Below are 27,359 nucleotides of genomic sequence, written 5' to 3' on the forward strand. Positions count from 1 at the left end.
TAAACATGCCCTCGTCCAGTTCCCTCGACTAGACTCTTCGCTTTTTCCAGTCCTGCGCTCGCTCTCTCGGTAGTATGATCTGGTCTCGTCTCGTCTAATTCGCAATGGCCCCGATCTCCAACCTTGGCCTCAAGGCCGCCCTCTGTAAGTAAACCCTCACCCTTCTTTTCACCTTTCGTCCACAGTATCTGACTTCCCACCCCAGTCCTCCTCCCCTTCGCCAGCGCCGCGTCGTGCTCCAACCAGACGCACACGCGCAACGGCCTGACCTGGACCCCGCGCGCCGTCCGCATGAACCACGTCCAGGTCATCGGCACCCACAACTCATACCACCGCGAGGCCCCGCTCGCCGAGCACCCGGCCCAGGCCGCCATCCTCCCCAACGTCCAGAACTACTACTACTCCCACCCGGCCCTCGACGTCCAGGCCACCTACCAGTCCATCCGCAACTTCGAGCTCGACATCTTCGCCGACCCGGACGGCGGCCACTACGCCACCCGCCTCGTCCGGAGACACGCCGGCCTCGACGACGCCCCGGACCCGGATCTCCTGGCCCCGGGCATCAAGGTCCTCCACGTCGCCGACGCCGACTACCACACCACGTGCAAGACCCTGACGGCCTGCCTCGGCGTCGTCAAGGCCTGGAGCGACGCGCACCAGGACCACGTGCCGATCCCGTTCATGATCGAATTCAAGACCTCCGAGGCCGCCATCGCGGCCGCCGGCGGCGCCGCGCCCATCCCCTGGAACGACACCGCCTTGCTGCAGGGTCTCGACGACGAGATTCGCGCCGTCTTCGGCACAGACCGCCTCGTCACCCCGGACGACCTCCGCCGCGGGAACCTGACGCTCGAGCAGTCCGTCCTGCGCCACGGCTGGCCCGACCTCGAGAGCGCGAGGGGAAGGGTGCTGTTCCTCATGGACAACGGGCCCGTCCACCCCGTCCGCGACGCCTACACCGACGGCCGCCCGAACCTCGAGGGCCGCGTGCTCTTCACCAACTCGGCGCCGGGTAACCCCGACTGCGCGTTCCAAAAGGTGAGACTCCTCGTATCCCCCTCCCGCCTCCGCTTTGTTTCCAAGAGGATGGCACTGACAAAAACCCGCTCCCCCCTTAGCTCAACGACCCCACGGGCGCCGAGCAGGCCAACATCCGCGCCCAGGTCGCCGCGGGCTACTGGGTCCGCACCCGCGCCGACGTGCCCCTCGACACGCTGTTTTCCAACGACACGACGGCCATGCGCGAGGCCGCCTTCGCGAGCGGCGCCCAGGTCGTCTCCACCGACTTCCAGGCCTACGGCATGAGCACCCGCTGGGACGTCGACTACGCCGTGCGCTTCGAAGGGGGCGCTGCCGTCCGGTGCAACCCCGTCACCGCGCCCGAGGGGTGCGACGACGCCGCGCTGGAGCCCGTCGAGTACGTCCGGAACTAAGGGGATGGGAGGTGTCTTATCTGTCTGTGTACGTAACCGTAATGATAATGGTTGTAACGAGGGCGGGGGTCATGTTTAAACTGAGCACCTGCTTTTGCAGTCGTCTCGGGTTGATTTTGGTCTGCAACCCCCTGGGGAGGCAGGGAGGGAACAGCGACCCCGATATTTCTAGTACTTATAAAAGAGCGGCGGCTCATTTTTTGGCCTGACACTTCGTAGGAAAGTGTACTTATGCCCAAGAAAAGGCTCGACTTCCACCCAACCCCAGCAAAGCAAGCCTGACTCCTGAATCCCCTCTTCCTCGCTGACCAAGTGTAATGATCCAAACCTCGGCAGACCCAACCCATCCATGTGAGAGACCCCTACGTTACAAAGAATGGAAGCGGGCAAAGCGCAGCCCATGCGATATCAACACACATGTGCGCCGTCCCAGAACCCCAACCACCACTGCCGCCGAGGAACATACCGGCCGTGCTGATACCAGCCAGTCTATAGATTCTGATGCGCGCCCTCTTTGAGAAGCAATGAGTCCTTCTCCCCACAGTTAGTGCACACTACGTCACTAGAGAAGCCCAGAACGATATGTTGAGATCCTTCGGCCGCACACCCGGCGACCGTCCAAGACACACCGACCTCAGTCCGATCTCTGCGCCCATGTCAGCCCCGGTCTTTGTCCACAAGATGCATGCCAGATCCAATCGAAGACCACGTACCTTGAACCAACACCCCGACGTTGATCGTCACCGACCGTTTATTCGCCCCGGCCTCCGCCGACACCTGGCTCGACGAGTCCGCCCCGCCCTGGAGGCCCGGGTCGATGTTCTCGCGTAGGTCGACGTCTGTCGGCTTCGTCGGCTTCAGGTTCACCCCAAGCCACTCCCTCGCGTAGGCCTCGAGGGGGTTCGGCGGGTGGTCCCTGGTCATGGCGTCCACGATATCGGCAGCCGTTCCCTGCGCGCTCGACCCGGCCGCGGCGCCGCCGGACGCCGTGTCGATCGAAAAGTCCGCCGGGTCGATCTCGGCCGTGACGAAGTCGGAGGCGGGCGGGATGACGACGCCGCGCTGCTGCAGCACCCATTCGACCTCGTCGGCGTCGTAGAAGTCGCCTTCAAACCCCGGGACGGTCGTGCGCAGCCTCGCATGTTCCTGGTCGATGCGAAAGTCCCGCATCTCCTCCGTCTCGGCGTCCCACGGACCCAGACCGAACAGCGAGTCGACCTTTTGTCGGCGGGGCTCGGCGGTGCCCTGGTTCCCGATGATTCGCCTCGGACTGTTGCTGCTGCTGCTGCCGTCGCCGCCGCCGCCGATGGGCGGATACGCCGTCACGTTCATCTCATTCATCTCGCCGAACCAGGTGCCGCCGCCGCCGAGGTGCAGAAAGGGGAAGCGCCAGTTGAACATGGTCTCGCGTTGGTTCACACTGAGGCAGTTAGCGAGTCGCTCGAGGATGCGCTCTCTGGGCTCGAACAGCAGGCAGAAGCCGAAGGCACTGGAGACGAGCGACGGCGGCGGGTTGGACATGCGCATCAGCAGGTAACCCTTCTCCAGCGTCGACCGCTGCAACCGCCGCCCGAACGTGCGCTCCTGATACGCGTACGAGCTCGGCCCCGAGAGCATGGAGAAGAGCGCCTCAGACAAGGGCTGTTCGGATGGACCGCCGTGAGAGTCTGACGCGGGGGCTATCAGGCTTTGGTGTTCGATGGACATACCGAAAGGAAAGCTAGCATTGTCCGGCGTCGCCTCCGTCACAATCTCGTAGCCCAGAGGCGCCTGCGAGAGACCCATCGAATGCGGTGCCTGAGATTGGTTGTCGACGGCCCACGACGTCGTGTGCACCGCCGTCAGCCCGTGGGGGTGTGGGCGAGCGTTGTTGGATCGCAGAGGGGCGTTATTGTAACTGGCCATGTAGCCTCCGTACGCCGCCGTCGTTGTCGTCGTCGTCGTTGTGGCCGTCGTCGCTGTTGTTGCCGCCATATCGAGGGACTTGCCGGGGTTTCTGGGCTTGTCGGCCGCGGGCGAGGCCGACTTGTCGCTGTGCTGCCCACGGGCCTGGGACGGGCTGGTGTCCTGCGCCGCCTCGCCCTCGTTCTCCTGGCTGGCCGGCAGCTCGTCGTCCCCCTCGGGCTCCAGGCTCGATTTCCGCGCCAGCGAGACGAACTTCTCCGTCGTCGACTGCAGTTGGAGACCGAACTCGGGCGTGCTCTCATGCATACCCTTGCTGACGGCGAAGTCGTAGAGCTTCATGAACTCTTTGCTCATCTCCTCGTTGGTCCGTCTCAGTTCGTTCACCTTCTTTTCGAGCGACTGAATGGCCGTTTCCTTGCGGTTGCGGTAGGCTCTCTGCGCAAGGCGGATTTGCGTACGGCGGCGCTGCTCTTGTCAGATTCGGGTTCGCGCGAGTACGAATACGACCATTTCCAACAAATAAAACCCCACAAAAACAAAAAACGAATCCTCCAAAAAGTCAAGACGAAATTGGCTTCGCAGGAAAGAAACGCGTTGTTAGGTCGGGTCGTCGGTCGATGATCAAAACTCACATCTTTGGCTGTCTCGTCATTCGTGTCTAGACGCGGTCTACCTCGCGATCGCTTCTTCTCTTCCTCTTCCTGATGGCAGGCATCTGTATCGGACGACGGAGCCTTGGGCCGCTTCTTGGATCGACTCGGCTCACTGTCCGTCACTGCGCCGGGTTTCCCGGCTGGCAGACTCCTCGCAGCGCGAGGATCCAACACGCCATCGTCATACGACTCGGCATTGAGGATGGAAAGCTTGGAGTTCTGCATGAATGGGAGCGGGGAGCCGTCAGGAAACTGAACACTGGGATAATGGCGACGCAGGAAGTCGTCGTCGCCGTGGCCGTCACCGTCGCCGTGGCCGTCGTCGTCGTCGTTGGTGTTGTTGTTGTTGTTGTTGTTGTTGTTGTTGTAGTAGTGGAGTAAATGGTCCGATCCAGATCCAGATCCAGAAGGGCCGGACAAAGAAAAGGCAGCCTGGGGCTCAGTGGAGATGTGTGCGGGATCTGAATGCGGAAATCGAATCGGGACTAGGTCGACAGCGGTTGGGGGATAGCCGGGCTCCTGGGCAGAAAGGAACCCGAAGCCGGTTTCAAGGATTGGGATTTGGACCTGGGCCTGCAACAACCTGGGGTCGTGGGGGTGGCGAAGCAGAGGTACCGGGTGAGATTCTGGTGATGAGGAGGCAACAGAGGCGGAATCGACGGGAGAAGGGTAGAGAAATAAATGCCGATATTGCTCTTGGCTTTGGCGGGGATGAGAGTGAAATTCAGGATGATGGTGATGTTGTTGTTGTTGTTGTTGTTGTTGCTGCTGCTGGTACGATGGTTCTTGTTGTTCTTGTTGTTCTTGTTGTTGTTGTTGTTGGTGGTGATGGTGGTGGTGGTGATGTTGTTGGGAGGGGTTGCAGTAAAATGCCTGCGTGTCTTGCCGGTGGTGGGCGTTGGGATACTCGTGATTATGGTGACGCTGCACGTGAGAAGCGTACGAGGGATGGGAGAAAAGAGGCGGCTGAGAATCCGGGTGGAGTTGATTACTAGTGGTCGCCGGCGCAGCGTCCCTCTGGAACCCCGGAGTCGAAGACAGAGGTGGATGGTCCAATGCACCGAAGCCGCCGGCGTATCCCTCGGGCTGCTGATTAATTAGACGACGATGGCGATGTGTTACAGTGATGGATGTGCCTGGCGGCGGTCGTTGCTGTGTTAGCCGCTGGACAGGGAGGAAAGGGGAAACGCCGTGGCCACGCTGGTCTGGAAAGCCGCGTTCAGCAGGTGTTTGGCGCGAAGGGGGATGAGGGGGACAGGGGCGAGGCGGATGACGATGGGGAGGAACAGCAGCAGCAGACGGCTTTTCCAAATCTGTGGCCGCGTCGGCCGGCGCATCATCCTGACCCAGACCGATGGGACGGACATGATTACTCATAGCCGCCGAGCGAGGTGAGTTGAATGACTGAAGAGATCCGCCCGAGGAAAACTCTAAAAGAGGCCGACTAACATGTCTGATCTGGGAGGTCTTGCAGTTAGTACTATGGGCATGCGGGCTGTGGGCTAGGCTCTGTTAACATCTGCTAGTGGCTATACGCTCATGCCCCAGGTATCGAAGTCTCCTAGGTCATTGCAGGAGGCGGCCAACCCTCGTCCGGTCGTGCATGATAGGGACCGGATCACTGATAGAACCGACGACGTCCAGCACGGCCGGTGGAGAGTTTCTCAAACAAGTAATAAAGGCGAGATGAAGAGTAAAAAAAAAAGTAAAACCCGATGAGAGAGGGTGAAAGGGGCCCGACTTACCTAAGCTTGATGATGATGATGATGATGATGATGATGACGATAAAGAAGAAGACGGACGAAAGGTGATTGAGAGAGACCAGATGAGCGGCGGCGGCGTCTCAGTGAAGATAAATAAAATACACCGCAAGGAAGCATGCTCTTCTTCATTCAAGCTTACTCGCGAATGAGACAGCCCAGCCATGTGCATGACACACACATACACGCGCGCGCGCACATACACACACACACACATAAACGGTGATGATGTGCGTGCGTATGTATATGTATCTAGTATATCTTTTGTCCGGGGAGGGTCGTACATGCATGGTTTTGACGAAGAAGCCTCCGTTGCGGGGGCTGTGGCCGTGAATAAACCGGACAAGAATAAGAAGAAGCAAATTGCCCATTCGACTTAGCTGCCCCTGTTCCTCAACCCGGGAGGAGACAGACGTCTGACCCTGTTCGACACGCAGAATATTCTCTCGAGGCTGACCTGGCCGGTCTTATTTGTGCTGAGGGCGAGTGAGGCATGTTGGGTTCTTCGGTGTTGCTTGCCATTAGCAACACGGTGGCCTGTCGAAGAGCCAGAGAACTGTGAATGAAGCTTCCGTGGAGCTGTGGCCCGCAGGAGAAGGATTCCCTGCCGTCTTGGGGACCCAGCCGGTATCATCACATCATGTCAGTTAGGGGTCCCGGCTCGTTGGTCTCGCGTGTGAAACTGCAAAGTGATCGAAACCTGTACGCAGCTGCCAGGGGGCGTCACTTGGCCCACTGGGGACCAACGGTGTGAACGGAAGATGTGATGCAGGCATTGTCAGTTTTTTTTTTTTAGTTTTTTTATTAGTTTTTTTGGCTGATATCACACTCTAGACCTCCATTCAAGATGCAAACCCGTTCGTCTGGCAGCCTCACTCCGAGTCTGGGGCATCGTGTTGGATCCTCGAGCAGCGAGGGTCGCCGCAAAATCACGTTAGATTGTCAGTACCAACCGGAGGACTTTTCCCGTTTTTGGAAGCGCCTAGAAAGGGGTAAAAGGAGCGAAAGTCTCTTTTTGTAAAGAAGCAGACAGGGAAAACCATAAAACCTTCTCTCTACCCCCCTTGTAAGACGTCTTACAGTCCTTCTCAGTTTCTGGGCGGCGAAAAAATTATAAAACGTGGGGGGAGGGGCGTAAGATGAGCTCGAGAGCCCCGGCGTGCATGCAGCGGCGGGTGCGACATTCGGGGTTGATTGGCCTATCTTGCATCGGCAACAGCTCGCCTCATGATCTTGACGCGGCTCAGGAATCTGCGAGATTGTCCAAGCAGGCGAACAAGCGGTAGGCGACATACAGTGCAGCGTAGTGTGGCATCAGTTCCTCCATCTGCCACCCAGCGAGTGGTGCCTCGTCGAACCTATCATGACAAGGGTTCTAGACTCGGCAAACTCTAGATGTGAGACTTGACGCGTCTGCCCATCCATATAATCCATGAAGAACGGGTCATGCGGGCAAATTGACAATGGCGCTGGACTGGTATCCGTAACGGCATCCAGTAAGGTGCCTCATCTGTAAATACCTTATGCGACTAGGGACTCGGTGTCCGCCCCCCCCCCCCCCCCCACGTCCGTCAGGCCCGGGGAATACCTCCCTCCCTCTCCGGCCCAGTGCATGGCAGGGCAAAGATGTGGCGTGACAGGCAGGCGGCTCATCATAATGACCCCAATGTCAAGGATGGCACCTCCTTACTTGTTCGATCTGAATTCCGTCCAACGGCAGCGAGATCGTGTTACTCTGGACAGTCTTGAGTGGCTTGGGAGGCTTGAGAGGCTAGAGGCTAGAGAGAGAGGGGAGAGAGGAGACCAGCCACGCCAGCCAATCCACCCTCGCCTCGTCTCGGCAGGGGAGAATGGCGACGATCCCAGCCGGATCGATACATAGGGTACCGCCGTTGTCTCTCGGCGACAGTCATGGCAGTTATGAGAGGGTAGTCATCATGGCAGATACTTCGTCTCGACGTCGAATTTTTCTTTTCATTCACAACCCAAAAGAACCTCTTTTTTGACACGGAAATGAGTTGATTTGACGCCTTTATTTGACGCAATCACCACGAGCTGCGTGTGATGAAAGTCGCATAAAGTGCCTCAAGGACTCGAGAATTTGCCAAGATGCGCGCGCGATGCAACCCGAACTCTCAGGCCCCCTGTTCTTCGTGCTGCACCATTTGCACTGGTCACTTTCCATCGTATCGCATACGATACAGATGTAACGTCAAAGTTTGAAGTAGTCAAGAGTCTGATGAATTATAAAGCTGGCTGCTGCGCTGCCTAGGGCTTATATCTCGATCCTTCTTAAGATATGTACCCCTCTGTCTACTTTTGTCTTCATCATGCTTTAACACTAAACCAAGCGCCCCTTCGATTCATCAGTATTAACTTGAACATTAATCACAGGCTACCTGTCGAATAGCTCTCTGAATGTTGTCTCCTGCAGACATACGGGAGGCATGGGCTCAGTAATGAACCGACTCAAGGAAGTTGATGGCGGGCTCGGCCTCGGGTGCTGCCTCCTTCTTATAATGCACTGACTCGAGGAAGTTGATGGCGGGCTCAGCTTCAGGTGCTGCCTCCTTCTTGTAGTGTACTGACTCAAGGAAGTTGATGGCGGGCTCAGCTTCAGGCGCTGCCTCCTTCTTGTAGTGTACTGACTCGAGGAAGTTGATGGCGGGCTCAGCTTCAGGTGCTGCTTCTTTCTTGTAATGAACCGACTCGAGGAAGTTGATGGCGGGCTCAGCTTCGGGTGCTGCCTCTTTCTTGTAATGAACCGACTCAAGGAAGTTGATGGCGGGCTCAGCTTCGGGTGCTGCCTCTTTCTTGTAATGAACCGACTCAAGGAAAGAAATGCTCGCCTCTCCGTTTGACTCGACCTTCGCGCCGGTAGGGGCAGCGACGGCGAAAGAGGCACCGGCGAGGAGGAGAACGGTCGATGCCTTCATTTTGACTAGCGAATATGTAGAAGATGGAAAAAAGTCAAAGGTGGTGGTGTTACTGGACTGGGATGGATGGGATTGCAGGCTTGGCTTTGGTCATCATGAGGAACGGCAAGCGTACACAGACCATTCGTTTTATACACACGAGCTTATCGAAATCTGGTATTCATGTGGTTTCGCATGACTCTTGAGCATCTGTATATCGCGAAGGAAGCTAAGACAGAATCGGCAGCTGGATCTAGTCGTGTAAATAACGACGATATCGGCATCGGCGCCGACGAAGGTGTCATTGTCAACTTAAGCCGTCAATGGAACCGGCACTAGGTACTAGGCATAAAGCAAACCTTATCTCGTCTCAAAAGGGTCAAGGGCCATTAATGGGACCGTGAGTATCTACCCACTTCGTATACATACGACCATATCATAAGCCCCGCCATCCTGACTCAAGATTTTCTGCTGCGGGGTGCCCTGGATCTTTTGCTTCATGACGGCCCGTAGTCATTTGTCGGAGTACGAGCTGGTAAACCGTGCGTATCGCTGTCGTCTCGCCACCATTGTTGAACTTCATTCCTTATAAGAAGGCACTCGAGAGGAATGTGCAACCGAGGAAGTCAGTATGCTATGCATGGTAGCCTAATAGAAAACACCACAAGCCAGCTCGATTGGCAACACCTATCTTGCCGACCAACCAGCTTCCTGTTGATGAAAACAAGCCTTTTGGCCCGCAACGGCTGTGACCTTGGGTCCAGAAGACCCGGCAGACTCGATCATCGGGCATGAAGAACTAAGCTTTTCGATTTTCGGTCGGCATCACCAAAGAGGAAGGTGCCGGCCGTGTCGGCGCGTCGAGTCAGAAGGTTTTGCGCGTTCGATAACGGAGGTCGTCATTAGGTGAAGGCCTATATCAAGGCGCAAGAGTTTGAAAGCCCACGTGGTGTCCGTAAAGGTCAAGCGGAAGCGCAAAAGCCCATGCGATAGTTGGGTTTTGATTCGTGGAAGTTATTTCGGGCCACGAGTCATGGGATGATGAGATAGCCCCAGACCACAGTTGATAGGATACTGACGGTTGTTTTATCTCCCCGGTTTTGGAGGTTTAGCTACCAGCAAACTTTCTTCTGGGAAACCTTTGTTGTGTAATTGTGTCTCTTGGCAACCTTCTTTTTTTTCGCTTACAAGGTTTTAGCATACATCACAACAGAAACAATGTCTGGCAGATTGTTTACCCAAGAAGAGGTCGGCGAGCCTGAAGCCGAGGCATTCCTCTCAAAAGAAACACAGAAGCACAACGTCCGACAAAATCGTCCCTTGACCGCAAGATCTATGCAAAACAGATTTGCGACTTCATTGTTTGCAATCAGTTGTGCAATCCTGGGTCTGTCTGTGTGGCTTCACGTCCACCCAAAGCAACCGACAGACCAGGATTGTGTGAGGAGACTCAACGCTCCTTGTAAGTTCATTCTTTTAACTCACGTATCGATCAAAGTCAGTGACTTACAACATCATCAGCCCCGGTTCACGATGTGTTGGAGTACGAGGATGTGCAATTCGATAACGCATTCTGGAAACCCAGCCCGTATAAAGGCAAGCCAACGCCCGAGCTGGAGGCGAAATGGAAGGAGTTATGGTATTGTAAGTGTACGAATCCTCGGCCGGCGAGTAGAGCTTCTAACCCCCCGCCTAGACGGCTCGTTTGACCTTCCGAGCTCGGCGCTGCCAGCCCTGAACAAGTCTCCCAATGGCGTTGGCGGTGATGCCTGGGCCCGTACGGCGTCCGGTAACCTGCTCGCTGGCCTCGAAGTCTTTCACAATCTCCACTGCCTGAACTTGGTTCGGCAATACGTGCACAAGGACGATTTCGACTACAGCAACGACCCTGCTTTCATTGGCGACGATGAAATTGTGCTTGCGGTAAGTTGAATTGCGGTTTAACCCTGTGACTCCTCCAACAACAGGAGTTACAATAGGCTTTTCAAGCCGTTAAAGAGTTTTCCTGAGTAGATACTAACTTTCTAAAGCACGTCGACCATTGCATTGAGGCTCTTAGAATACGGCTCCAGTGCTACGCTGATGTCACGCCCTTCTTGCATACTAATGGATCCAAAGGCACCCAGCCAGACTTTAACACACAACACCGATGCCCCAAGTATGATCGCATCGTCGAGTGGGCGAAAGAGCGACAGATTATGGTTGAAGTGCATGGCGAACACGAAGGGCACGGACATCATTAGACGAACAGAAATTAAGTTATACCTTGCAACAGGAAGTAATTTTAAGAAACAGTAGCGGTTTAGTGTTAAGGCTTAATACATAACTCTTTGGTGGGCATGAGTAAACAATAATTACAAAGCACATAGCTGGTTAGAGCTGACATACTGACATAAGCACAAGTGCTCAAAGGACGGCCCCTCAGCGCTCCGTCCCTGTTGGGGCTGGCATCCAAACCCCCGCTAGCTGGCTGCTGACCCGTAGTGTAACGGCCCCGAGTCCCCTCGAAAAAAAAGGGGGGGGGCTTCGGCCGGATTCCCCACCAAACGCTCCCGGGCTATCTTCACCCACCTCCGCTCTCTGCTCGCCCCCCTAGAGTCTCACCAGTCTCACCAGACGGTTACGTTCCCCTCCTCCTCCTCCTCCTCCTCCCCATCTAACCAGCAATCTTCATCCTTTCTCTCCTCCCCCGGCGTATCCCCATCCTCTAGGAAGGGTAGCGATCGACAACCTCTGACAGTACAAGTACAGTCAATCGCTGTGCTGCCTGACACACCGGACTCGCCTCGTTTTCTTGTCGGTACACAAGCAATAATTATCGGCATTGGGCATGCGCAGTGCTCCGCGAGCCGGGATCATGACCAATTCGCAACTCTGAACGGCATCCAGAGAGGGCCAGCAATCACCTTCACCAAAGTCTCTGAAGCGTCTAACGAGACGAGCGCCGCGGGCAGATCGCCATCCTTGCTACCCCACGCCATGGCCGACGACAGCCCTGACCCCGGTTGGACCACGGTTCATCTGAAGTCCCAAACGCACCCCGACCGCCTCCCACCGGCTCACCGCGAGCTTTACGAAAAGTCCAAGATACGAGAATGGGAAACGTCATCCGGCCATTGGTCTGGCATGTAAGTCTGCTCCCCCCCCATCTTTGCCCCTTCTGTTGATTGAAGATGGCCCGAGCTGACATGAATGTGTCGCAGTGGGAAACACCCAGACGACTTCGTCGAGGCCAAGAAGATACACTCCAAGATCATAGCTCCCAAAGACAACGACCTGGGCATGGGCACCTTTGGCCGCGTCGAGAGGGTCACGCATCGCACCGTCCGTCTGGCGCGGAAGTGGATCAAGCCTCAGCGCAACCAGACCTTCCACACCCTGCGAAGGGAGGCCCTTGCCATGGAGCGACTGGATCACGACCACATCGTCAAGCTGATTGGAACTTACACCTTCAAACAGCGAGAGCTCTACCTTCTCATATGGCCTGTCGCCGTCTGCAACCTCGACGAGCTGCTCACCGATCTCGCCGACCTGAGAAGCGGCCAGGGTGATCGGGGCGACATCTTGAAGAGGCTCGAAGACCTTGACATCTCCGATCCGACCCTCATCGAGTCTGGCCGCCGACACGGCCCCACAGAAGCCAACAACAACTCGAGGTGTCCTCTCGACTTCCTCCAGCGCATCATGGGCTGTGTTGCGCAGGCCGTCGCCCACTGCCACGCCTCCAAGGTTCGCCACCTTGACCTCAAGCCGAGCAACATCCTCTTGAACCCCAACAAGGTCTATCTCGCCGACTTTGGCATCGCTCGGGATTTCCACGACCAGGATAACACCGCTACCATGGGCCTGCACGGAACCCCCAAATGGCGACCCCCCGAGGCCTACATCCCGGAGGAATATTCGACTCAGTGCGCTGACATTTACTGCCTGGGTCTCATATACCTGAACATCGCAACGCTCGTGTATCGTGGCGACCTGGAAAAATTCCACTTCGTGGTCGGGGATTTGGTCCCCCATTCGCGCGCCGAAAAGCTGGAAGCGCACCAGCAAAACCTGGCGCTCCATGCTCTGGCCACGCAGGATTTCCACGATGCCAAACATCCAACCGTCGCACCTCGCCATATACTCGGCCTTACTGCGAGGATGGTCTCGTCCGACCCCAAGTCCAGACCCAGGGCGGATGAAGTGGATCAAGAACTCGTCGATCTCGGCGGCATCGAACAGGTTTATCACAACAGCTGCTGTCGAAAGAGCGCCCGACATGTTGTGAAAAGGGTCGATGAGAGATTGTCCGCTATGGCCTCCGAGAACGCCAGGTTGAAACCGGAGAACGAACGCCTCCAGAGGGAGATCAAGGCCCTGAGAGCAATGGACGAGACGTACCGTTTGCGCATTGAAAACCAGGAGAAGAAGCATGCCAGGGACACCGACCTCCTTACCAGGCAGCGCGACGAGGAGAGGCAGAAACGGAGAAAACTCGAAGAACGGGTCAGCGAGCTGGTGGAGCATGCGAGGAAACACGTCCGTACCGGCTTACCCAGGGCAGATGCCGTCGCCGATGCTCGCTCCGTCCCCGTCGCCCCCATCGCACCCTCAGTCCACGGACTGGGAATCACCAGCAGACCACGCACGCACCCATCGTCTCAACCCGCCATACGACCACCTCCGTCGACGACGAACACTCCACGCTCGCCAGTCTTTCGCCCGAAGCCACCGACCCGGGGTTCCAGCAGCCCCCACAAGGCCTGGGTCACCCCGAATCTCGCCGTCATGTCAGGCACCTCTCGGTCTGATCCTGCGCGGCGGTCGTCCGACACCCCGTCTCCGAACCCGCAGTCGAGCGGCACGCTACCCACGCGAGGTTCCAACTCACGCCTGCCCGTCCTCGCCAAGATCCCGGCCACCCCGCGGTCGAGCACGCCCAACCTCGCCCGGGATCCCGGCTCGGCGGACAGCACGCAAGCCAGCATGTCTTCTTCCCTCTTCTCGCGCCTTAGCTTCGAGACGGCCACGGAAGAAGCGCTCACCCCTCCGGCAGCGAGCCCGACTCTGAAGCAAGCCGGCTTCGATATCATGGTACACGAGATCCCCGACGCAAGCCCGTCCGACGAGCCGTCGACTCCCGCCCGCTCCGTCCCGCCGTCCGTGTTGTCTGCGCTGTCTTCCCCTCGCACGACCAAGGCAGAGCTCGCATCGGTCGCCGGAAGCGAGGTTTCGCGTGAAGGCGTAGCCCAGGCCAAGCAACCCCCGTCTCTACAACCGGGCAAGAGCTGGGCCGCCGTTGCGGGCGAGTCGCACGGGCTCGCAAGGATGGTCGGTCCGCCGCTGCAGATCAGCCATGCGCCCGTCAGCCCGGGGAGGAGCAGGAAACGCGTCAGGTGAAGAACGATAACGAGGCTGCTTGCAACGCAATGAAGTATGATTAACGATTGGGATGAAGGAGCATGTTGGTTGGACACACGGGCTTACCTAGATATATCCATTATACTCACGGTATCATGGCAAATAAAAGCGAGTGCATTTCCCCTTACTCTTCCACTTCCCCCACGAGGTCACGACAACGCGCGAGTGAGCAGCAAATTGGTATCATTTGACAAAGGCCTAAATAAAAGATGGGTACAGTATAAGTACAGACAGACAGGTCACTCGCTCGCCCGCGTACGGGAGGCGAACTTCCCCCCCTTCACACCCCGACGGGCGCCGGCTGCAAGCCCCTCACCCTATCCCGCATGTCCCTCTCCCTCTTCTTCGCCTTGCGCTCGATCTTGGCCGTGCGGATTTCCATCCGGGCTCGCCTGTGCCTCTGCATCTTCTTCTCGGGCGTGTCCACCATCCAGCGGTGGCCGCGCGCCAGGTCCATCCGCTCCTCCTTCTCGAGCATCTCCTTCTCCGCCACGCGGATCGCCACAAACGCCCTGGCCCGCGCCGTCTCCCGCTTCATCAAGTCGTCAACCCGCTTGGTCGCCAACTTCCAGCTCACTTGGACCGCCCCCGCATAGGTCTCCTCGGCCCCCGGCGGCCGTTGCGGCGCCTTGTTGCGACCCTGCCTCTGCCCCTGCCTCTGCCTCCGCTCCGGCGTGTCCTCGTCGGCTTCGCGCCTCCGCGCCTCCGCCGCCTGTACCTCCTTGCCCACGATCTCGTCCCACCGGTCCTCGAGCGCGGCCCACGGCGCCTCCTCGCGCTTGGACGTGAGCATCAGCTCCATCGCCCGCCGCTTCGCCTTCGTCGCGCGCTGCACGTACCGCACCACCGAGCGGTGCTGCGGCTTGCCCTGCCGCAGGAAGGCGACCCCCTCGGACGTCACGACGAGGCGCGGCACGCGCCGCGCGCCCGTGAGATTCTCCCGCGGGACGGGGTGGCGTGGTGAGACGTACGCGGGCGGCTGGCCCTCCCTCGAGATCTTTTGTAGGAGGGGCGGCCACTTGGGCTTCTCGGGCGGCGGGGCGCGGGGCGGGGGTTTCCCGGCTTCGGCTTTCGCGTCGCGGGCGCTCTTCTCGCGCAGGTGGGCTATGATCTGGGAGTGTTCCGTCGAGTCGGGGGTCTGGGCCGCTTTGAAGAGGTTGAGGAACTGGGAGACGGTCAGCAGGGTGAAAGGGTCTAAGGGCAAGTCTCTGGCGTTGGGGCCGTACGTTGTATCCCGTTCCCAGGGCCGAGAAGACGATCCGGTAGCTCGTCTCGGTGCGGTTGCGCACAAAGGCCTTCCTCACGAGCCGCGGGATCGGGTTCTGCGTGCCCTTGCGTAGTAATTCGTCGGGGATTGGGATCGCGCGCGCCTCGCGGATGAGGGCGCGGTAGAGGGCGATGCAGGCGATGCGGTGGCGGGAGCTGCGGGCGGGTATGAATTGGGATGGCGACATTCTTTGGCAGAGAGAGGAGCGCGGGGTTTGCTGTCGATGCCGTCGTCGTTCGTTCTCGCAGTTGGAGAAGCTGTTGGAGCTTCGCGATCGTCACTCTGGAGCTTGGTCTTTTCTTATCTTATCTTGTATCTCTTATCGATACTCTTGTTCGCTATCTTGCCCAACTTCCACGAATCAGACATGCCATGAACCAACCTCACTCTTCAACTTCAAACCAGCCGTGATAGCGTGTTAGCACAACCAGTTTTTTCCCCAATAACGACTATATTCTAGCATGAACTCTTCCATACCTGTCAGAGTTCCAATCAACACGATAGGAACTGGAGACAGTGGCATTAAAGACCTTCGCAGACAACCCCAAAGAAACTATTCATGTGCCAAGCCTCTATCCGTCAGCAACCTGATGACATCTTCATGACCAGCTTCCAACGCTGCAGCGAAGACCCCTTCATACTCTTCGTAGTGAGTATTTGCGTCGGCACCGTGATCGAGTAGTAGTTCAGTCATGTCTGCGTAGCCTTCCAAGACCGCTTCATACAACGCGGGACCAAACTTCCACCTCCGCCAGCCCTGTGGAGCATTGACATCTGAACCATGCTGAATAAGATATTCCGCTGCAGGTATGTTGCCCACGTAGGCTGCCATTTGGAGAGCCGTTCCCTCTCCGCCGTAGTTACTTGAAATGTCGAGTCCTTGGTTGAGAAGCAAAGTGGCGACCTCGGTGTGCCCTTGAAAGAGCGCACAGAGTAGTGCTGGCCACTCTTCATCATCTTTCAAAACTTCAGAGTCGGCGCCATGTCGAAGTAAAGCCAAAACAATTTGCCCATCTCCCAATGACGCTGCTAGTTGCAGCGGTGTTATTGTTCCGTTGTTGATGTCAGCGCCATACTTGATTATCAATTCAGCCACATCTCTGCGACCTTCCGAAATCGCTAGTACAAGTGGCGTCTCATGGCTTGCTTGCTCTTCGTGAGAGTCCTCGCGATTCCCCAGCAGTCGTCTGCTGATCTCCAAGAAACCGTCCACTGCCGGCGAGTCAAGGGCTGATGAATTCTCAGGCGCCTGAGGTTTCATTTCGTCGACGACGAATGGCAGCAATCTTTCCGCCATGCTCTTGCATCCCCACTCTAAAGCGCTTTGGAGTGCAAACCGGATGTTGCATCCATTTTTGATGAGCAACTCTGCAGTGTCCATGTGGCCCTCAGAAAGCGCCGCCCCAAAGGCTGTCCTAAACTCTACACTCCCCTCAATACTCAAATCAGCGCCCTCTCTTATCAAAAATTCGACTACTTCCGAGTTGCCGTTGGCCGAGGCTGCAATGACTGCTGTCCCGTACCGCCCGGCTCGCGCATTGATATCGGCGCCGTTTCTAACGAGCAACTCCACCAAATCACCGTAACCCCCTTGCGCAGATGCAGCTTGTAGTGCTGTTTCGTGCTTCCCGCAGGCTATGTTCACGTCAGCTCCACGCTGAAGTAGCAATTTTATGATATCTCTCTGACACATTCCTGAGGCGATCAGAAGTGCTGTTTCATTTATCCTTGAGGTGGCGTTGATGTTCGCTCCGTATTCGAGTAGTAAGAGGACGGCTTCCTTGTGGCCTCTTCTCGTTGCCGCATGAAGAGCGAGGTTGTCAAACAGAGAATCACTTTCTAGGTTCGGATCACCACCATTACTCAGCAAAATCCGTAGGATTTCGGTGTGACCGTTTGCTGCAGCTGCAAATGTTGCCCTGTCTCCGGAACGATAGTCACAATAACGAGCATAACGATTTAGAGCGTTGACTTGAGCACCAGCTCGAATCAGTAGTTGTGCGGTCTGCTTGAAACCACGCCGTGTTGCACGGTAGAGTGGCAGTTCACCATCTCTGCTGTGACTGTTGACATCTGCGCCGTTGTCCAGAAGCAATTGGACGATCTCGGTATGGCCGAAGTTTGACGCCTCCCCTAGGGCTTCAGATAATTCCTCTGCGCTGGTGGACCCGCTGATTTCCAAAAGCCATGCCACTGCGCTTATGTGACCGTTTCGAGCTGTATTCTCCAACATTCCATGGTGGTCCTCGAAACATACCTTGAGTGTGATGGTAGAACGGATGATTTCGTTGAGAAGCAATTGTGCGACTTCCCCGTTGAATGTCTTCGACGAAAGCGCAGCAGAAAGCGCGGCCAAAAGCCTTGCACCTGAGTTTTGATCGTCCTTGCCAGCACCATGCTCAAGAAGTGTTTGGACAACGCCAGCATGACCACATGTTGAGGCCACCGTTAGTGCCGTTCTTTCATCTTCACCATAAGTGCAGTGGATATTTGCACCGTTTTCCAAAAGTACCCGAACAGCATTCTCATGCCTGTGTCCCGCCGCCGCATGTAGAGCCGAGCCATAGAACGAGCTTTGAAGATGCAGGTCAGCCTCTTTGTCGAGGAGTATCTTGATAATGTCGATGTGTCCACCAGCTACTGCCTCGTGAATTGCAGGTATATTCCATGGATCTTCCGGGTTGCACCCGTTGACTGGTGCCCCATTTTCGATCAGCAGCTTGACAATTTGTGCATGTCCTTTCCTAGAGGCTTGGCCGAGTGCTATTGCCGCCTCGACATCATCAGGAGTAGCGCCATTTGCAAGTAACAACTTCACAGCCGCAACATGGCCTCCTGACGATGCTTCTCGAAGTGCTGTGCCAATTTCCCCCAATACACCTGGTGCATTTGGGTCTCCTCCTCTTTGGAGGATCAAATCAACCATCTCTTCAAGTCCAGCTCTAGAGGCTAGCTGCAGTGGCGTTCCTAGGTGTCCATGGTTAAGACTTCCATATCTCAGGTTGTGAGATTCTCTTTCGTTTCGAACATTGACGTCGACACCTCTGTCCAAGAGCATCTCTACAATCGTCTGATGCCCCCGCGCAGATGCCTCCAGGAGCGCAGTTTTCCAGCTGTTGAATTTACTGAAGTTATTCTCCATGTCCAGAAGTAAACGCACTAGTTGTTCGTCCCCTATCCCGGATGCTGCTCTCAAATAGGTTGGAAAGCGATGTTCTAAAAGGCTCGATTCGCTGGTGCTTGTGGCAATGAAACACTGGACCAATGACCGCACCAAACCGCCTGCAGGTGTTTTAGGTCTAAACTGGTTTCCATCCCATATCATTTCCAATGCTTCTATGGCCCTGCCTCCAGGCATTGAGATTGTCAGTTGAGCGCCATTGCGAAGGAGTAGCTCAGCGACTTCTTCATGTCCATTTTCTATGGCTACTGTCAACGCTGTCCTAGGGCCCGTGTATTTGTCGTCGTCCTGTGCGTTGATAGAAGCCCCTGCGTCAAGAAGGACACTCACGGTCTCCTTGCTGCCGCTCCCAGACGCTTCAAAAAAAACATTCTCGTCTAGATGAGAGCCTCTGTGAAGAAGAAGTTGGACAATTCTACAATGTCCTTTACGCGCTGCTTCCGAGATAGCCGTCCTGGGGCCTACCTTGGTGTTGATGTTGGCACCGTGATCAAGCAGAAGCTCCACGATCTTTTCATGCCCTTCTCCTGCAGCAGCCATAAGTGGGCTACCGTAGGACGAACAAGATGAATACCCCAAGGACAACTTCTTGTTTGGTCTTGCACCTTTTTCAAGAAGGGCTTTTACAACGTCTTGATGCCCACTGGTAGCTGCTGCTTGCAACGGTGTTCCATGATACCCGCATGGCGTATGGAGCATGTCCAAGGCAGTAGAATTTTGAAGACGAAGAGGATCACGACTTTCCGAGAAAAGAGCGTCGATGACTGATGAAAGTCCGAGAAAAGAAGCATAGTACAACTCTGTGGGAAATTGTCCGCCTGGAGTAGTACCGCTGTTACGGTCCAGATTCCAGATTTTGATAGATTTCGTCAGTGATCCCCTCCCATTCGTGAAGAGTTCGATTGCCAGACGGTCGAGCTTTACCTGCTGCTGGGTGCTTTTGTGAAAATGATGTGGCCAGTGCTGTGCTGCGTAACCTATCAACGGATATTCCTTTCTGATTTCATCGACTTCCAGATCTTCCAGGTCTTCCTCGAGTAGGAATGTCAGACTAATAGAGGCCATCAAAGCGTGGGCGTTTTCTATTTGCACCTGGTATGGAGCCGCACTTTTGTGGTGTGCAATTCGTTCGGACTCGAGATACTCCTGGACCGAGAAATGCGCAATGCGTATTGTGGCAGCCTTCGTCGAATGGTCGATGACAACTTCTGTGAAACCCGGACAGATCTGCTGAAGGTCGTCTATATCTTCAACACGCCTCTCGATGTCGAATGTGGGCGTACCACCCGTTTTCAGCGGCACGATGGCATCGACGGCTAGAACATCAATGAGTTCTGGCACTGTCAAAGGTCTCGTCGCGCAACACAAGATAGACAGCAATTGTTGCGCAGGCTCCTGGGATTCCGGAGGGATGTTCTGGAGCATTCTCTCGTAGGTCTCGTCTAGTGTGCGGGGGAGCGAGTTGAGTCGTTGTTCAATGAAACGAGGGCTTTTGGGACATTGTCTGAGTTCGAGGAACTGGCATTCGACCCATCTAAACCTGTTCATAGTCAGCTTTGTTGAGCTCGACTTGGGCAACACCCAGAAACTTACACTCCTTGCGCCTTTCCAGTCAGCACCTGCTCGATTCTCGCATGATATTTCTTCAACTTTTGCAGCTCTTCGTCATCCCGTAGCCGTTCGGTGACAAACGCGGCAATGTATCCATCGACGTTCTCCTTTGTCATGGCGATAGTCTGTTCTTGTGTTGCCTTAAGACTCTCGCTGATGTCGGGCAAGTCCCGACTGGTCACCAGAAGATGCAATCCTGGCCATGCTCTCATTCTCCTGAGAGTACCAAGCATTGATCGTCGGAACTTAGGGTCAGGGCTCTCATCTAGTGCATCCAGGATGATGTAGACATCGCCGAACATTCCCACGATCTGACGAAGACACTCAAGAAGACCTGTTGCCGGCGGAGTACTATTTCTGTGGTTTCCATGCAGGTCCTCCAGACATCGAGGCGTGTGTTTCAACTGATTTGAAAGCTGAAGAATAAGCGCGCGGAGCATGGCGGATTCGTCTTGTTTCACCTCGTCGTTAAAGGTGAAGTAAAAGAAACACAGCCCGATGTGAGGGTCCGACCTTTGATGCCGTCGAGCATACTGTATCGCCGTCGACGAAAGGACCGTTTTGCCGCACCCGGCGAAGCCCCTTAACCATAAGAAGGACTGTCGTTCTTTGATCCAAGTGTTGAAGACATCGCCCTTCACAAACCACAAGCCTGTGCCCGGGTGCTTCTTGGTGCAAGCGTCGTTGAAGTTGACTGTTGCGTCTGGAGCTTTGAGCCAGTCTCTGATCTCGGCGGAGACGATCAGAGCGCTGACCGCGGCTAGGACCGCCTTGATGTCTTCGACGTCGTTCTCGATGTGATCGACGGTGTCTTGCTGGAGCAACGCAAGGGCGAGGGACAATTGGCTGATGGCGTCGTCAATGTCCTCGTCGAGCTTCTGCAACGTGCTGAGCCGGAAGGGGTACGCCAATCGGCGACCTGTCGCACGAACGGCCGTCCGGAAGCGGCCGTCCGGGGCTTGTTCAAACTTTTCGACGGTGGTTTGCAGTTCCTCGACGCATTCGCCGCAGTTACGGACCGCGTCTCGAACCCCGTCGGTCAGTTCCTCGTTCCTGTCCTTGGATCCCAAATGCGATTCTAGGCGACCGAGGAAGTGGAGCAGCCTCTCGAGCTTCTTCAACGTGCGGCTTGTGTCGGACGGCTGGTCTTTCACATCGTTGTAGTACTTGAACAGCGCCTGGGTGACCTGGATTCCAAGAGAGACGATTCCAACTGCGGTTCCAGCAGTTGACAATGGATCCGCCATCGTGGTTGATACGGGTCGTAATCGAAATGAGGTGGGATAGGGGGTTGAATGAAAGACGAGGAGCCGTAGGGAGGGGCTTATGCATGAGCGGAGGGAAAACGGACCTATGTGCACTTCCGTTGGTCTGGACGCCTAACTTCAGGTCGCATCTCACCTGATGGTAGCAGCAGACCAATGGTGTATGAATTCATGCTCTTACTGGACAGCCTGATCTGGCGCAGGCTTACACGTCCGGCTGTGTATCCCAAGGCAGACTCTGCCAAGGATGACGGGCTCGCCTGCATGTTGGTTGGCCGAGAAAGCCGCATCAAGAGTGGCACAGTCAAGTGAATGCGCCTGTTATCTTCAGCCGTAGGCAGCATTGTCCTGCCGGATATCACGTTTGGATTCAAGTTGGGTGATGGAGCGTCGAATCTCGGTAAAGTGGTTCAATGCACGAGAAACAGAGCACTGTTTGCAAGAACACGTTCAACAGATGTATTTTTGCCTATACAAGCAACGCTGCTCAAGCCACTTATCAAGCTGCTGCACGCCAGCATGCCACAGACGACGTCAACTGTGCTTCCGATGAATGCAAATAGAAGAAGTAGATGCCACCTGTCTTTCACATGGTGATGGCAAGTAAGTGAGTCACACCGGACCAAAATGATGCGGTTATCGATGATTAAGCAGAGTGATAAAATCAGACTCAATTCCGAAGTAGGTAAACAAACAGAAGCCAACCTTGTGGAGGGGAATATCTAACGGGGAATACTGATGAGCCATACCACCATACTCAGCTAGGTACCACAGATTGACGATTCGCTCAATAACAGTGACTGAAACGAGAAGACTAGAATAAGGGATGGAGCGAGGGCTGGGGCCATGGATAGTCGAGACGTGGGGGGTGCCGCAACATGCCTTGTTCTTTGTATCGCCAAGTACGCTCCTTCCATGCGTTGGTGGGGGGATCATATCACGATTTGAACGAGAGAAGAAAGAAGGACTTCTGCAACGTGCCTGCCTGCTTCTGTCAGTCCAACCAATACTCGAGATACCTCACCTACTAGAAGAAAACTACCACGATAAGACCATCATGGAAAGAGCAGTCAAGTCATGGATGGTCTACCAGCCAACTCGCGCACCCCGAATGTCCAACATCAACCGGATTTCTCCAGTCTCCACGTCCCCTTCACCTCTCAAGAACGGAAACATTGCTGGCGTGAGGACACCACGGATTCAAGATGCCTTCTTTCCCAAAGCCCAACTCGACCCCCTCGAAGCCGGCATCCTCTCAGTCGCAGCCCGGTACACAGTCTTCACAGACACCCTCGTCCACCAACAGTCACAAGGCCCCCTCGGCCGCCCTCTCCTCCCACCAACACGCCATCATGCTCCGCTACTCCCTCTCCCCGCGAACCATCCGCGCCCTCGCCGCCCTCCCCTGCGCCGCCCCTCCCGACGAGATCCTCCGCTGCGCCGCCTCCGCCACCGAGTTCCTCTCCTTCACCTTCTCCTCGCCGGAAATGGTCGCCTTCGCCGGCATCAACAACGACCCCTCGACCCGCTGGCACCTCCGCGAGCCCCTCACCCAGCCCTGGCACAAGGTCTTCCTCGTCGCCCAGTGCGAGGCCGCCGGCGGCGACTACGGCGACAAGCTCTCCCTCCACGCCCGCAACGACCTCTACGCCTGCCGCAACCGCATCGTCGACATACTCGGCCAGGTCCTGCGCGCCTGCGCCGATCTCATGGGCGCCCGCAGGGACGCTGTCGGCCTGCGCCGTGCCCTCGAGACCTGGAGGGGCGTCGTCTCGGGCAGCTGGGAGGGGATGCCGACGGAGTTGCTGCAGGTCCCCGGCATCGGGCCCAAGAAGGCAGGTCTGCTCGCCAAACACGGCGTCAAGTTCGTACGCCAACTCGCCGACATGGAGTTCTACCACATCGAGAGGATCCTGAGCCGCAACCCGCCTTTCGGCCAGAAAATTGTGCGTACCTTGGCCCACTTTCCGCGTCTCACACTCGCTATCGACGTTGCCAAACGGGAGGAGAGCACACGCAAAGTTATCGTGAGAGCCATGCTGGGTTGTTCGAACCGCGAGATTCCCACCTGGAAGGACAAGTCACCTTCGGTCACCTTGGCCGCCGAGACTCCGAACGGAACCCTGGTCTTCTTTTGGAGAGGCAAAGTCGGCAGCTTGATGTCGGGGAAAGAGCTCGTGTTCCCTGTCGAGGCTACGTCCGGCGATGCAGTGTTTGTGTGGGCCAGTTGCGAGGAGATTGCCGGTACTTATGTGACGGGTGAGGTGAAGGTCTAAGTAGGAATTGTCCCAAACATGTGACGCGACGGGGACTTCACCTCTTGGCCAACTGTTGGCTGTCTTGGAACGGCTCGGGCGATCTGGACTTTGGAACAGTAGACTCATTTGGCCGCTACCGCGGTATCACCGCCAGTGTGGCACAACAAAAGGGATGTTTCTGCCTTTTTTTCACTTTTGTAAGCAATAGCAAAAAAAAAAGCACCCGAGCACCCATCTTGTTCCTTATGCATCTCTGTGTGCCTATATCCCTTGGTGATCTAACATTTCCCACCTCCCAGCATCCTGCTGTCGTCACCCGGATTAGAAAGAGTGTTGGAAAAACTCTCGCGGAGGGTTGTTGGAGGGGAGGATAGGGCTAGAGAGAGGATGAGAGACCCAGGTGGAGGATTGTGAAGTTTGTTTGCGATTCGAGATTTGCAGGCAGCGGCAGGATGTTGGGAAGGTAGGAGAAAATTTACAGCCACACATTATTAGCTATTGTCTGCTAAACGGTTGTAAAAATTATCACGGGCCCACCTTCGCTGTCATTACTTCTGTTCTCCTCGCTCCCTAATAGGAGCTCGTCAAAATAAATGTACAATGCACCGATGCCTCTGCCTTGCGGCTTGGCCGGGTATCGCTGTTGATGACACTGCGGTCTGGTGTGGTGTCTGCGTGGTGTCTGCGTGCAAACCGGACTCTAATCCAATGTCTGTCCAAATAATCCATAGTATGCCACCAGGAAGTTTGCAAAGCAGGGAAAAAAACAAAACCCTACCCCTTCCCATCCTTTTATCCAACTTTTTTTGCTCGTGATCGTTGCCTGTTCCTACCCATCTCGACAGCACCACCCCGAACACTTGTCATAAAACAAAACGTTTCCAAAGTCCACTTCTGGAAGCGACGATGCCGTCCAAATTAGTCGTCGCGGTTCTTTCCCCTTGCCGAGGGCGCACGGTGGTGATGCAGCATGGGCGACGATGGCCTAGACGTCGACAATCCCATGCCGCGAACCGCGTCGAGCGGGTCTAGGTTGAGCTTGGCCTCGTCCGTGACCGCTGGCGTGTAAGCAGGGTCAACCATGGCCTTCTCGTAGCTCGCAATGGTGATCGGGGGCGGGCGGCCCTTGCGATCGGGAATGCTATAGAGATAAGTCGAGGCCAGGACGAGTGCAGTGCCGATGATGAACTGGTGCGCGTTAGAGCCGAGTCATGGATCAGGGTGGAAGGGAGAGATCCAGTGGACGTACGCTGAAGTTGACTTCAAAGTTGAAGAACCATACACTGAACAGAAAGCTGATAACAATACTGATGCTAGCTGCGAAGTTCTTGGCAATGTTGTCGGCGTAATTGATGCATAGCGAGGCCAGGACACCGCCGACAGCTTGGAAGACAATGGCAGTCCACACAACCCAATTGTAACCCTCGAAGAAGCCGTGCTTGGCAATGTCCTCGCCGTCAATGAAGATGACGCCAGCGAGGGCGGGGAACAGGGAATAGAAGGATAGCTGGATGTTGCGGGTCCAGACGGAGGCAGGGGTAGCCGAGTCCTTGAGCATCTTCTCAAAGTAGACACCGGCAAGGCCCGAGGCGACGGCGGCGACAAGGACGGCGGACAACCCGATGGAGTAGTTCATGAGCGGCGATGGGTCCTGGTCCTCTTGGATACCCTGATACGAGGCCGACCGCTTCACGATCTCTCCGCCAACGCCCGCAAGACCATCAGCGGCGCGCTTAGTGAGCTCACGGGCCACCTCGGCAGCGCCCTCGGCAGCTTGACCTAGCTCGTGCACGGAACGAGGGAAGAAATGGTCCGAGGTGTCGTGCAGGAGGATGCTGGCTGAGGAAGATTCTGCGTGATTCGCGGACGAGGGTTGGGGAAGCGAGACGATAGAGACTCCCAGGGTCAGTATGATGAGCGAAACCCAGCGCTTCAAGCCAAGGGCGCGGCGAAGCATTGTGACAGAGAAGACGGCCGTCGTGAGAATCTGCGGTGCGTGGGGCGAGTTAGCATTAGGAGACGGGGTTGAGTCGGAGGATGGAATTGCGGCACTGCTAGGACTGGCACGCACCTTGAGCTGGTAGAGCACCTGAAAGTGGACTGCGTCCAAATTGCCGACAGCAACGTACTGCAGGGTGTTCTGCAGGGTGTATAGTGTCGCGGGAATGGCGAGCTTCCAGCCGTCGCCGGAGAAGACCGAGTTGAAGATCTGTTCGAATATGACGGTGGCCGGGGTGGATGGGGCCAGTGTCCGCGAGACCTCGGCAATGGAGCAGGTCGAGCAGATAGACAGCTTGATGACCTCATTGAGGAAAACAGCGGTGGATGTGAAATATCGGTGGTCGCCCACGGGAGGCATAATACGGGAGTAGTGCATGATCTGTTGTAGGGTCGAGTCAGCATGATCTTGCGAAGAGCGAGGCGACAACGGGGAAGATGCATACCAGAATCAAGGCCGAGTTTTGGAACGTCAGCTGCGGGACGAGGCCATTGTCAGTACCATGCGGCAGAAAGAAGCACGAGGCGCGGTCGCACAAAGCGAGAGGCGAGGCGCAGCGCGGTGCGGGTAATTTGTGCATACCGTGATGAGGGAAACCTGCTTCATGGACATGCCGAATAGTGTCGGCCCCCCTGCCGGCGGCGCGGCAGCGTCGAGGAGAGCCATTGTGGCTGATGGATCAGAGAGTTCGGGGATGTCAAAACGGAGGGATTGACTGTGGGCGAGGCTCGGTTTGGGGTTGAAGCAATTGGCAGGTAGGGAGGTATGTGTGATGTGGCGATGGTTGCTGCGATGGTTGCTGTCGTCTCCGAGTTGGTGTCTCGTTTCGTCGGTGGATACGATGTGTGTCGTCGATAAGTTCGTCGCGATTAGGGGGGAGGGGACGAAGTGGGGAGGAGTCGTTGGTGGTGGGAGAGAGAGAGACTTGGCTTAGCTTGAAGCTGTCTCTTTTTTCGAAGCTAGGTATGCTTTTGGAGGTTTTTTTTTTTCGTTGGCTTTCTGCTCGATCGTCTTCCGTCAGGCCAGCGAGACCGAATCGGGGGACGGATGGCGATCTGGAGGGGTCTGGAACAAAGTCAGAGCAAGAGTTGCCAGTCAGCAGCGGACGTTGCGAAGCCGAATGCCGGTCAGAGGAAGGGATTTGTCTGCAGGCAGGCAAAGGCGATGGCAATGTGAGGCGGACGGGTAAGTGGGATGGGATGGGATGCTGGAGTCGGGAAAATAGTGCAAAATCAAAAAAAGAATGGAAGTAAAACCCGGAAAATACAAAAGAAGAGAAAGAAGGGTTTGGTTGCATTGATGGCTCCAAAAAGGGTTCGGAAAGTGTCGCGTTTCTCAATGCCACCACCATTGTCCGCACAGATACCCTTTCCCCTTCCCTTTCCCCTTCCCCTTCCCTTTCCCACTTGGGCCCTTCCTTCCTTCCCCCCCCAAAGCATGGGACGTTTCCAGCCCCAGTCCACCGGGCAAGTCCAGACAAAAACTAGTGTTTCCTCTCCTGGCGAATGGGCGACTGCTAGGCCGGCTGTGACGCAGGTCCCTTCCTTCCCTGACTGGGTGAACGGGGCCCCTGACGTAAGGGGAGAGCAAGGGCAGGAAAGAGGAAGGAGACCGGAGGCATTGCACGGGGGGGCAGGGGTAGAGGGCAAGAAGAGGCAAGAGGCAAGAGGCAGCAGCGGAAGCAGAGGAGAGGTACGTACCCCGGAGCT

The 27,359-nt window shown here is 56.1% G+C and overlaps 9 protein-coding genes across 9 annotated transcripts; 4 read left to right on the forward strand and 5 right to left on the reverse strand.

The window, feature by feature from the left end:
- The first annotated feature begins 82 nt into the window (after positions 1–82).
- CDEST_13145 (Putative PLC-like phosphodiesterase, TIM beta/alpha-barrel domain superfamily) lies at positions 83–1,434 on the forward strand. Its single transcript, XM_062929301.1, has 3 exons — positions 83–144; positions 206–1,038; positions 1,119–1,434. Exons 1-3 carry the CDS (start codon positions 105–107, stop codon positions 1,431–1,433), a joined length of 1,188 nt encoding a protein of 395 aa, XP_062785352.1. The 5' UTR covers positions 83–104; the 3' UTR covers position 1,434.
- Position 1,435: 1 nt separating this feature from the next.
- On the reverse strand, positions 1,436–5,358 carry CDEST_13146 (Putative basic-leucine zipper domain-containing protein; the record flags this gene model as incomplete). Its single annotated transcript, XM_062929302.1, has 4 exons — positions 1,436–2,079; positions 2,147–3,803; positions 3,971–5,143; positions 5,191–5,358. 4 exons carry the CDS (start codon positions 5,356–5,358, stop codon positions 1,988–1,990), a joined length of 3,090 nt encoding a protein of 1,029 aa, XP_062785353.1. The 3' UTR covers positions 1,436–1,987.
- A 2,623-nt stretch (positions 5,359–7,981) lies between these two features.
- CDEST_13147 (uncharacterized protein) lies at positions 7,982–8,807 on the reverse strand. Its single transcript, XM_062929303.1, has one exon. The coding sequence runs from the start codon at positions 8,685–8,687 to the stop codon at positions 8,205–8,207; it is 483 nt and encodes a 160-aa protein (XP_062785354.1). The 5' UTR covers positions 8,688–8,807; the 3' UTR covers positions 7,982–8,204.
- A 515-nt stretch (positions 8,808–9,322) lies between these two features.
- CDEST_13148 (Putative mycotoxin biosynthesis protein UstYa) lies at positions 9,323–10,998 on the forward strand. Its single transcript, XM_062929304.1, has 4 exons — positions 9,323–10,128; positions 10,188–10,310; positions 10,363–10,589; positions 10,697–10,998. The coding sequence occupies exons 1-4, from the start codon at positions 9,885–9,887 to the stop codon at positions 10,907–10,909; spliced, it is 807 nt and encodes a 268-aa protein (XP_062785355.1). The 5' UTR covers positions 9,323–9,884; the 3' UTR covers positions 10,910–10,998.
- Positions 10,999–11,227: 229 nt separating this feature from the next.
- Positions 11,228–14,154, forward strand: CDEST_13149 (Putative serine/threonine-protein kinase, active). Its single transcript, XM_062929305.1, has 2 exons — positions 11,228–11,794; positions 11,870–14,154. The coding sequence occupies exons 1-2, from the start codon at positions 11,646–11,648 to the stop codon at positions 14,046–14,048; spliced, it is 2,328 nt and encodes a 775-aa protein (XP_062785356.1). The 5' UTR covers positions 11,228–11,645; the 3' UTR covers positions 14,049–14,154.
- A 95-nt stretch (positions 14,155–14,249) lies between these two features.
- On the reverse strand, positions 14,250–15,590 carry CDEST_13150 (Putative complex 1 LYR protein). Its single transcript, XM_062929306.1, has 2 exons — positions 15,296–15,590; positions 14,250–15,234 (listed from the first exon to the last, which is right to left on the reverse strand). Exons 1-2 carry the CDS (start codon positions 15,521–15,523, stop codon positions 14,350–14,352), a joined length of 1,113 nt encoding a protein of 370 aa, XP_062785357.1. The 5' UTR covers positions 15,524–15,590; the 3' UTR covers positions 14,250–14,349.
- A 299-nt stretch (positions 15,591–15,889) lies between these two features.
- On the reverse strand, positions 15,890–21,375 carry CDEST_13151 (Putative NACHT nucleoside triphosphatase, P-loop containing nucleoside triphosphate hydrolase; the record flags this gene model as incomplete). The annotated part of the gene is made up of 2 exons (XM_062929307.1): positions 15,890–20,051; positions 20,111–21,375. The coding sequence occupies 2 exons, from the start codon at positions 21,373–21,375 to the stop codon at positions 15,890–15,892; spliced, it is 5,427 nt and encodes a 1,808-aa protein (XP_062785358.1).
- A 1,223-nt stretch (positions 21,376–22,598) lies between these two features.
- On the forward strand, positions 22,599–23,669 carry CDEST_13152 (Putative Sec63 domain-containing protein; the record flags this gene model as incomplete). Its single annotated transcript, XM_062929308.1, has 1 exon — positions 22,599–23,669. The coding sequence occupies one exon, from the start codon at positions 22,599–22,601 to the stop codon at positions 23,667–23,669; it is 1,071 nt and encodes a 356-aa protein (XP_062785359.1).
- A 237-nt stretch (positions 23,670–23,906) lies between these two features.
- On the reverse strand, positions 23,907–27,358 carry CDEST_13153 (Putative nucleotide-sugar transporter). The gene is made up of 6 exons (XM_062929309.1): positions 27,351–27,358; positions 26,233–26,857; positions 26,096–26,125; positions 25,723–26,031; positions 24,901–25,638; positions 23,907–24,839 (listed from the first exon to the last, which is right to left on the reverse strand). The coding sequence occupies exons 2-6, from the start codon at positions 26,314–26,316 to the stop codon at positions 24,570–24,572; spliced, it is 1,431 nt and encodes a 476-aa protein (XP_062785360.1). The 5' UTR covers positions 26,317–26,857; positions 27,351–27,358; the 3' UTR covers positions 23,907–24,569.
- Position 27,359: the final 1 nt, after the last annotated feature.

The sequence above is a fragment of the Colletotrichum destructivum genome, chromosome 9, assembly GCF_034447905.1.
Source record: "Colletotrichum destructivum chromosome 9, complete sequence".
In the NCBI taxonomy this organism is placed as follows: Eukaryota; Fungi; Ascomycota; class Sordariomycetes; order Glomerellales; family Glomerellaceae; genus Colletotrichum; species Colletotrichum destructivum.